Source organism: Papilio polytes, unplaced genomic scaffold, assembly GCF_000836215.1.
Source record: "Papilio polytes unplaced genomic scaffold, Ppol_1.0 DF821511.1, whole genome shotgun sequence".
Lineage (NCBI taxonomy): Eukaryota > Metazoa > Arthropoda > Insecta > Lepidoptera > Papilionidae > Papilio > Papilio polytes.
In genome coordinates, this window is record NW_013527693.1 from 122,531 (window position 1) to 133,638 (window position 11,108).

The following is an 11,108-nucleotide window of genomic DNA, read 5'->3' on the forward strand; positions in this document are numbered from 1 at the left end:
TAAAATCTAAACTTATCCAACCTTTACAAAAGTCGAACTATTCTATTAACAAAGAAATGAAAGTCGAAACTAACAAAAAAGCTTTCAAACGAAAGCTGCTGCTAACTAAACAAGCTTTTAGAGGATCAAGGAGTTTGAAAGGTTCGGCTATCGATTGGCAAACGTTGCGGGTATAGTAACACTCCTGCTTAAGTGAAAACTACAATGGAAAGGATTTTTAGGCCACTTATTTCTCTATTATTACAATGTTAGAAAAGGCTGCTTTATCAAAAATGTTTGTAACATAAAATTGATATATTTCCTATCGTACTATACGTAGAATATCAAAAGAAAAATCCCAGATTTCGGGAAGATGATGTGTGCGTTGCTGATAACGAGAATAGCATTTAAAATTTTTTTGACTGTCTGTCTGTCCGCAAGCCGCGTTGTTCCGGGTAATCTCCGAAATGGCTGGGTCGACTTCGACCGGACTTTCGCTGAAGGGTAGCTGACATAGACGGCCATGTTATAGGCTACTTTTTATTAAATGCCGAGCTGTCAAAATTGCGTAAATGGTGGTCCAATTTGCGCTAACGAAGTTTGCGACAGTTCGTCGTACACATAATATAAGTCCTATAGCAGTCATGTAGGTAATAGCCTATCAAATTCTTACACATAGAAGCACACATTAGATACCTACATATAACCTATTATTCTTCCGCAGTGCTGCGACGCGCATTCAGCATGTTCGACTCAAGCAAGCAGGGCCGCATTGAGAAGGAGAAGGTTCGCACCATCCTTAACACAATGGTGCACAGCTACGACGACAATGAGCTCGACCAGATATTAGACAACGAAGACATCGATGGTAAGCATTTATCTCTTTTCATAATCATACAGAAGGAGAAGGACAAGAAGATTAACATCCAATCTACTGCCATTGATATGTCGCAGATTTATTGTGTTCTCGTCAGGGATTTACACTATGCAATTCTTAAATAATTGAACAGCTTACATCTAAACTATAAAGATAAATATTTTCACAATAAAGGCGACTTGAACGTATTAAACTAGCTATCACCCACGAGTCCGTGCTTATGTTTTATTCCAGACTGTCCTCAGAATCTATGCCGAATTTCATCGAGATCCGTTAAGCAGTTCAGGCTGCAAACTAACAAATATACCTCCATCCATCCATCTAAACTTTCGCATTTATAATATAAGAGATATTAAAAAAAAAGTTATAAAACGGTTTGTAACTAAAAATGTTTAAACATTATTTGCTTTTTAATATTCAATGTATAATAACCATAGAGTATTACAATTATAAGGGCCTGTCCCACCACTGGCTGATAGAGGCTCAGATAGATTAAAAATGACGTCACTGTCAGATAAGGGAACAAAATTCGATATTTCCATCACATATTTTACACATTGGATTGTTATTAGACAATTTACAATATGGTGGGTCAGACCCTAAGTGTAAATAAAACAGATGTCGCCAGGCGACTATTAAAATGTTAAAACAGTCAGGCCGGTGACCAAAATAGCGTCTTTAAATCCGCGAGCGAAGCATATTCCTAACAGTTACTGTCTTTACGAGTTGACGATTGCTGACTCAAAGAAACACGTCCTTTGATGTTTGATTACAAAAAAAGTGTGATTAAATTCTTTTACAAGAGTTGTCATTGTGTAAAAAAATACGAAGAACTATTTAACTGTAACGACCACATAACATACCATCGATTTATTTCTTAATGTCTTTAAGTGTGAATAGTTATGATACACTAGTTATTACTTACGACTTCGTCCGCGTGCAATAATAATAATTAAAATCATGGCCTATGTTTTGATACATACAACCGTAGCTTTGTAATAGTGAAAAAAATTTTAAAATCGGCCTAGTAGTTTTTAAATTATTCCAATACGTACAGAGATACAAATCTTTCCTCTTTATAATATTGGTACAGATTAAAAAATGCCGTAATTAAAAGAATGTTCTTCTATTGGCTAGTAATATGGGTTCCGTAAACATTGATTTCATGGGATTCATTGCACAATTTACGCTTAAATTCGTAAATTTTTAAATATCAGTCCAAAATCTATGCGTTTCAGACTAAAATCGGGGTGTGTTTATTAGAATAATGACCGTGTTATTTTATGAAATCTATACTATTATAATAAAGCGTAAACACACACTTCTTTGTTGCCTAAGATGTCAGCAATTACAGCATATTATTGAATAATTCTTTTTTTAATAAAATGCCTTACACACGTCACGCTTTAGGCTATATATTTTCACGCCATTTAACTTACTGGGTAAATATTTGGGATAAAATCACTAATGTGGGAAAAAGACCATAAGCTACTGCCAACATCAAGGATGCAAGGTTGCCACGGTTTGTCATCGTGTCATGTCATTTTGAAATTTGGGATTGATGATGTGATAAATGTCAGTAATGAAATAAAATTCTCATAATTTCATGCGGATAAAGCCATGGGGACAGCTAGTTTAACTATATTTGTTAGACGCGTTGTCTCATAAACTGTAGCGACAAGCCTCAACGTCTACCTGTCACTCGGGCACGCTTCACGCTCTTAATTGATAGACGTCTCTGCTCAAATTAACGTTACATTATAATTCACTTGTATTACACGAAATTTTGTAAATCTTTTTAAAATAGCAAGTAAACAACTTTTTTATAATTCTAGAAAACTCTTATGACATCTTTAGTAACGTAGTTTTACTGTGACACTGTGATAAATTTGAAAGTAAAACTACGAAAAGTAGGTAAAATAAAAATAGGAAGGATTACATTAAAACTGCATTTTGTTGTGAAATAAAAAAACAAACAGAGCTAATAATTGGCGAGTAAAGAAGTTGTAATAAACATTAAAACACGACAAACTTCTCTAATAAGAATTAAATTGTAAATTTCAAGTCTTCAGCTTTCAGAAATGATAACTTAACGAGAACTTACTCCATCATCCGTCTAAGTGCGTCGTTCAATTAAGCTGATGCCAATTAAGTTGAAGTCATTAAACTTTAACGACTTAAACTTTGTCATTATGTCTTAATGCTTTTATGAATAATTACATTTTTACTACTTAGATTAAAAAAAATATGAACCATATTTTTTTTCGGCCAGATACTTGATTTTATTGTTTCATTAGCTTTCATTAGTTTGTTGATAACAAGAAGTGATGGAAGAGTCTTTAACTATTTTTAAAAGAGTCAGTAGATTTAGTACAATAAATCTATACTAAGTAAGGGTTAAAGTAGCCGTTAGAATGTACACAGAATCCAACAATTGATAACTGCTTCCTATCATCAACTTGCCCTTATTCCTACGTAGGGTCGGCACAGTAAGTGCTGCTCTTCCATACATCTCTATCATCCGTCATATCTGAAACCACTCTCTTATGCAAATCCTCTTTCACACAATCCATCCATACTTTCTTCGGTCCTCCTCTACCTTTGTAGCCATCCACATTTAATCTTAACACAATCGGACAATTGATAACTGCTTCCTAATCAAACAAAAATATTGCAACTTTTTGCTCGTAATCGAATCTTAAACCAGATAAATAACATCTGGATACAGACTATGACGTCATAAAATTATATTATGCCTCTAGTAAACGATGACAAAATATAACCCTGTCATAAACCTTATAAAGTGAAACTCTGCGTCGTAAGATAAACGTTTCCAAGTTTAATTACTTTGCGTCGTGTACATTTTAGGAATTCAATTTCTCAACAGCTAATGAACTAATATTCTCTTTAAGTTAATACACAGAGATATGACGCGTTAATATTTGAAGTAATTTTTATTCTACATTTACTAATGATTTTATAGATATACTAGCTGTTGCTTGCCGGTCCACGTGAAATTAAAAAAAATAATAAAAAAGGTAGCCTATGTTACTTAGTGATGACGTAGCTTTTTAATGGTGTAAGAATTTTTAAGATCGGTCCAGTTGTTTGTGAGTTATTTCAATACATACGAAAATACAAATCTTTCCTCTTTATAACATTAGTATAGATAAGTCCTTGAAAGCCTATCCTTATCTTCGACTAGCTTTTGTCCGCGATTCCGTCCGCGTGAAATTTAAAAATAATAGTAAAGAAATGAAAAAATATAGCCTATGTTATTCACAGATAAATCACATTTCTAACGGTGAAAGAATTTTTAAAATCAGTCCAGTAGTTCAGTAGCCTATTCATTACAATCAAAAAAACAAAGTTTTCCTCTTTATATTAACAACGAACAACCTTTCATATTTTAATAACCGGTAATAATTTTAAAATAAACAATAGTTACAGAATATTATAGATACTCTATCTGTAATAATTTCTCACGAACAGACAAACTAATCGAGCTTGTGTTGGAAGTCTTCAGAGCATCTCCAACTTTGCTGAAGTTCGGATAATGTTGGTTTCCGACTGGTATTAGTTCTCAAAGCATGCAAATTATTTTCAAAACTTGTAACGCTAACTGCTTCTGACATGCTTTAGCCGACGTTTGCAGTGAACAAAATTGATTTGCAAAGTTTTTCACATTTAAAATTTATCAAAATTCACAAGAAAGACATCAATTTATCTGACCGGGATATTTTGTCGTTTCAGTATTCGGCTTTTAGATTGTTTAATTCGGGGCTGTGTCTGTGTCTTAGTTAATTTAGTACAGAGGTAATAACGTGGCCTTCAAAAGGCGAGTGAACAGCTGCCTATAAAGCAAGCGCGTACCATCTTTGGACTGCATCGTCACATCCTTCTGGTGGGATCGTGGTCAAGCGCTAGCTTAACAAATAATTAACAAAAAAAGTTAAATTATAGAAACTGATATATCTTCCTACTAGCTGTTCGCGTGCGGATTCATCCGTTTGAAATTATAAAAACTTTATTTTATTGTTTACATTTGTCAAATTATCAATAGCAAATGTCAAAATGACATGACATGACATGACAAATCTTAGCAATCTTCCTTTTATTTCTTGATGTTGGCAGCAACTTATGGTCTATTTCCCACATTTTTATCCAAATTATTTACCCACTAAGTTTAATGGCGTAAAAATATATAGCCTAAAGCATGACTTAAGTGTAGGGCTTTTTCTTAAAAAAAGAATTATTCAAAAATATGTTGTAATTGCTGACATCTTAGGCAACAAAGAAGTGTGTGTTTACGCTTTGTTATAATAGTATAGATTACGTAATACAGCACTAGGTTTAATAAAACAAATGAATACTTTAAACATCTAAACTGTTTAATGTTAAGATGAATTTGATTACATCCAGGAGTAATTAAAATCTCATCAGAACAGAATCATTAAACAGTACAAGCGATATTAACTCTTAGTCTGCCTCATATTGCTGTGAATGAGAAATTGACATCGCTACAAATGTGTTTTCACTTAATTAACCTTACATTTGTAATCTAGTTCAAGAGACAGAGCTGTTTGAATGGATGTCAACTACGTAGCGGATTTAATGAAAATTAGCTAACAATATTATGAATACGTCATTGACTAAACTATCGCACAACTGTTTAGTCGCGCTGTAATGCCTATAAGCTTATATGAAGATGCGCACACTACTCGATAGTTATTTGTACAACTAAACAGTTGAATGGACTATGAAACAATCGACAATCACATTTGTGCGAGAGTTTAGTCAAAGGTGTGCGCTCTTTCTACCGGTGCGTGTTGAACGAACGTAACGTGGGATAATGTTCGAGGTGTGACATTCGCGTCGAACGTTGCTCGCTGGATTCCCCGTAACACTACTGATTGAATGAAAGCTCGCCTTGTAACATTTACACCAGGTAACATCGATCATTACGCACCTTAAATCCAAAGAGATGTTTTGATAATTGACTGTTGGTTTCTATAGAGAGTATCAGATTTGTTATAAATAATTAGTTGTGTTTAGTGTCAATGGAAACTGACCATAAGATAAGTTATTCAACATACGAATTCTCCAGCATAATCAATCTGTGGCATCGGTTTTCAAATGGGTTGTTTCTAAAATAGTATTTTTCTACTGTATTAAATACCTACTACTTTGTACAACTAGACGAAAACCATAAAGGGCAACCTTAAGATTGGATAGAAAAGCTCACAATCTATCCAAATCCTTTAAGGTTAATAAATGAGTGGGATTCTTGCTTAAGAAGGATTTCTTAAGCGGTTTAGATTCAGATGACCTTGAGGTGTGTCCTACTGTCCGCGTAGAGGTCATCGGGTCTATAATTTGGACGACATTAGAGTCAAATTACTTTGCATTAACTTAGTTAAAAGGAAGCTCCTTGATTGAGGTCTTAAGTTCTAGTTTATCTCTACAAATGAATTTCGGGCTATACATTTATTTAAAAAATGCCAAATAAGAAATGAGAAAAATGTAGTAAATCTACATTGTTTTCGACTAGGGACCACAAAGAAATGTAGAATTTTTTTGAATTTAGTATTGAAATAATTGAAGTTAAGCTATTTGGTTCTTTGCATAAATTTTAACAAAAAAAAACCGCTAGAAATATCCTGTTAATAATAAAGAAACAAATAATACAAATCTTACTAATATTATGAGCGAAAATTTTGATGTTTGTTAAAGTTTACGACCTAAACGGCTCAATGGATCTCGATGAAATTTAGCAGATGTAGAGCAAATCTGGATGAACACACAGGCTATTTACTTTTGTTTTTTTTATTCCACGTGGACGTAAACAAGGTCCTCATATGATAAATTAATTTCATAAAGTGAAATATCGCATGACTTTCCTACTTTCTCATAAAAATGTTTATTAACAAGGTGCCTTAAGGAATTGGCTAACTAAAACAATTTGTCGTATGTTTTAGTAAATACTTATTGATAGTTCAAACAATTTTGACCCATATTCCCTTTACATATGGTTGTATTTGATTCGTATTTCTAACACGAAATATTCTTGGAAGCTAGCCCGGTACACATTTTTACGATATCTCCAAGGAAGTAGGACATGCATTAAGCGATCATTTTATTGGCGAAAGTAACGCGGTGCCAAGATACAAAGTTCTGTAGAATGTGAACGTAGAGTTCTTAGAAATCGTGCAACCAAAAATAGACATTTACTGGATTAAAAGTTTAGTCGAATTTAGGTTTACTATCGTTCATGCTTTGTAAAAATAATTAACAATTTGTGCATTGGACGAGTCGGCCTATTCGTGTGAAAATGTTAAAGCGGGTTCTACCACTTCATAAACACATTTTTTTTTTGATTAATTCTGTATCATAGTTTTTGATGTAGAGGCTTAAGCGTAAGCTTTAGTTATTTTAACTAAGTTTATTCATATCTTTTTCTAGGCTCAGGAAAGCTCAACTTCGACTCTTTTGTACGAGTTGCAACCCACTTCTTGGATGAGGATGATGAAGCTCTGCAGAAAGAACTTAAAGAAGCTTTCAGGCTTTACGATAAAGAAGGTAACAAAACTTAATTAGGTAACCCTTTGCTTTCAAATGCACTAAATAATTCTGTACTAAAATCTGTTGTTCAGTATTATTTTAAGTGGATGTACTTTTTCAGTGAAAACGTACCTTAACAGATGATTTTGCAGATTCCCGCACAGCGGCGTGTTTTATGTGCCATTTAGATAAGACGTAACTTGCTTCAGGGCTGTTGACTCGTCGACAAGTCGTTTGTTTTACAAACAACACATCGCAAAACGTATTGTAGGTGTCAAGTAGCTTGGGATAACAACGGATGTTCTATTCCAAGTTTTGTTCGGAGTTTATCTTGGTTGTTTAGATTGAACACTTTTACATCACTTTTTTAAGAAAAGTTCACTGTAAAATAGAATAGTTAAATATGCAGTCGCCTTAATGTTGGATTTAATATTGCTTTCATGTTTTAATGTTTATTAAAAGTTGTTTTAATATATTTAAAAATGATATATTTTATAGCAAAAAATAATTATTGAATAGTGCTGTGAATTCTATAGAATCAGCTTTATTACATTTTTCATTGTTTTCGCTAAAACCAATATAACAACACAGTTTCCAATTTTACGAGTGTAGAAAACAATGGATTCTCGACATTAATTGTTCGCAACGAATGCGAACGATCGATTCGCTGGCCGCACGCCAGCCATCCCCTACCATTTGTTACATTCGAACAATAAATTGATCTCGAATATAAACAATAAAAGAATTAAATCTTTTGAAAATGTAGCAAAAATGATTCAGCTATATAAATTCACTAATGTTTTTGCACAGACTTTTACATACGCATATTACGTATTTTCTCTACTAGTGATAAAGAGGAAAAAATTCTATTTTTGTATGTATTAAAATAAATCAAATTCAACAATTCTTTGACCGTTAAAAAGCAACGTTATCATTGAGCAATTTTTTTTTACTTTTTTTTTATTCCACGTAGACAAAATGAAAAGATCCTCTTTTAGAAAAAAATATAAAAGTCCCTCTTTGTGCGCCTTATAATTTAGTTCTAGTGATTATTTTAAATCTTACAGACATGAATAATTTTATATCATACATTTCTGATCAAACTTCGTGAACTTTTATGTCAAGAATCAAGAAAATTATATTAATTCTGAATTACGAAGCGAATGGTAGGGGTAAATTAATCATACACGGTGGACGGTAGAATCGATTCCTTCACGTTCGTTGGCAGAATTAATGTGAAGCTGTCCGTCACAGCGCGTCACTACAAACAATTAAACTCGCACTGGCCGACTTTACTCTCTGCTTGAGCGTAGTGATGTGCCATTGTCGATATTTGCCATACGTATTTCGGATGAAATACGAAATTGAATCTAAATTTAATCAATTTTAGCTTGTTTATTTTCATATTTACACAGTGACTGGTTATTCATTTTAATATACTTTATAATGTGGTTTAATTTTTTTTTTATTATATCTGAAGTTGTCAGCGCACTTTTTTGGTATAAATAGTACACATTTCCTAATCCACTCCATAAAATGTTTTTCCAGGTAACGGATACATCCCGACATCGAGTTTGCGCGAGATCCTAGCCGCACTAGATGACCAGCTGACTCCGGACCAGCTCAACGAAATGATCGCAGAAATTGACACCGATGCTTCTGGAACTGTTGACTTTGACGGTATTTACTACAATTTTTATATCGGAATAATCTATACTAATATTATAAAGAGGAAAGATTTGCATTTTTGTATGTATCGCAATTACTCCAAAACTACTAGGCAGATTTTAAATATTCTTTCATCATTAGAAAGTTACTTTATTTGTGAGTAACATAGGCTATATTTTTTATTATTTCTTAATTCCACGGGGACGAAGTCTCGAGTAACAGCTACACTATATTACACTACTGCTAACCGCATGTCAAGTCTCATTTCTTTTTAATATAAAGGAAAGGACAATGACGACGATAATGCAAATAATTCATATCAATGTTTGTATATTAATAAGAAGTTTTCTTTCAGAGTTCATGGAAATGATGACTGGCGATTAAGAAACAAATGAATACAGAGAAATATGAAAAAAATATTTATAAAAAAGTTTCTAGTCATGCAATAAACAACTCTATTAAATAATATTGACTATTTTTTATCCTTATACGATCTTTCTTAGAATAATCATACATAAAGCTATAAAGTGTGGTTTTAACAAAGGGCCGGTCCCACCACTGGCTGATAGAGGCTCAGATAGCTTAAAAACGTCCCTGTCAGATAAGGAAACAAATTTCGATATTTCCATCACATATTTTACACGTTGGATTGTTACCAGACAATTTACAATTTGTTGGGACAGGCCCTAACCCTCAAAAATTATTTCTCGGTTAACCGTATAATAAAACCTTCCGTCTCTTTTCTGCACGTGAGAAGAGAAACATTTCAGGACTTCTACTAGGATATTCACAACGTCGTATTTTCTATTTCACACTATCCTTAAAGTCGGTGTTTACGTATGGAACTAGGGCAACGGAAATTTACGGGCTTGAGGATTATAGGAAAATATTTACGTGCGAACGTTCTTTGAGGTTATGTGGTCGCTTTTGTTTAATATATCACAGACTTACGTTGCCACATTTATATTCAACGTTAGAAAATTTTAAAGTATAAGGTATCATGCATTTATTTAAGTTATAGTTAATAATAAAAGGAAAACGAGGTGCGGGAATACTGAGTCATCGACGCCTCGCTATCCTCTTTACCACAGGGACTGCAGATGCTGCCTTTGAAATAGAGATAAGCTCGCTTCTCAAAGGAACCTAAGGCATGCTGGTTTAGTAATACCACCGAGATAGTGTCCATAAAGCGGCTGTCCGAGGCAGGATTTTCCAGGAGAATTGCAGCGTTGAGGAATACAAGCTATCCTGGTGAGGATGAAACCTGATGGTTTGTCGTCTGCTTATCTCTTATTATCGGTGGTGTGAATCAAAATGATTAAGAGTATAACAAAGCATAGTAACAAATAGGTGACAAAAAACCGTTTCCCTAAATTATACTAAACTAAAATTCAAAGTCTAAAATCTTAAACAGCGTACTAGATTTCAAACAAAACACACTTCTTAAAGCGTACCCAAAAAAGGTCAAGATAAAGCAATTGAAGTTAAAAAGAGAAATTTTATGAAACATCGAATAGTAAATGCCAAATAAGCTCGAAGGTAGATTCTTGAAGATAAGAAAAGGGCTGCGAAGGGTAAGTGAATAGTTAACGAGTTTGAATTTTATTCCGAGGAAAGGTTCATTTATGGGTTTAGTTTGTTCTTTTTACTTACTTAAGTTCCAATTTACGAAATGAGTTTCATGGTAAATAGTCAAGGAATAGTAGCACAAAATTATCAAGATTCTCTATGAATAAAGTGATCTTTCTTTGTATTAGACTGTAAAGGTTTAAAATTATTTGTATAGTAGACTGCAGTGGAGACGTTTCATTCCTTACCTCAAGCATAAAACTAGGTTTGTGGGTCACAGGACGTTTGACTAAATTCCCTCACGTCTTTTGTTTGAAAGATCTACAAACGGGATTACAGCCTCTTGATTTATTTACCTTACGTTTTCCTCTTATTTGTTTTACATAGTTCTGTTTATGTAGCTTTTATGCAAAATTAGCGTCAAGTAGCCTAATTTGTCTAACCGCGGTCTTAC

The 11,108-nt window shown here is 33.5% G+C and overlaps 1 protein-coding gene across 1 annotated transcript; it reads left to right on the top strand.

Moving 5' to 3' along the window:
* Nucleotides 1–446: 446 nt before the first annotated feature.
* On the top strand, nt 447–9,535 carry LOC106108412. The gene is made up of 5 exons (XM_013289577.1): nt 447–483; nt 704–847; nt 7,319–7,435; nt 8,966–9,097; nt 9,441–9,535. The coding sequence occupies exons 1-5, from the start codon at nt 447–449 to the stop codon at nt 9,467–9,469; spliced, it is 459 nt and encodes a 152-aa protein (XP_013145031.1). The 3' UTR covers nt 9,470–9,535.
* The last annotated feature ends 1,573 nt before the right edge of the window (nt 9,536–11,108 follow it).

Coding starts and splice junctions, on each gene's coding strand:
- LOC106108412 (XM_013289577.1), top strand. CDS start 447: ATGGCTGGGTCGACTTCGACCGGACTTTCGCTGAAGG. Junction 484..703: donor GACCGGACTTTCGCTGAAGG/GTAGCTGACATA, acceptor ATTCTTCCGCAG/TGCTGCGACGCGCATTCAGC. Junction 848..7,318: donor AGACAACGAAGACATCGATG/GTAAGCATTTAT, acceptor ATCTTTTTCTAG/GCTCAGGAAAGCTCAACTTC.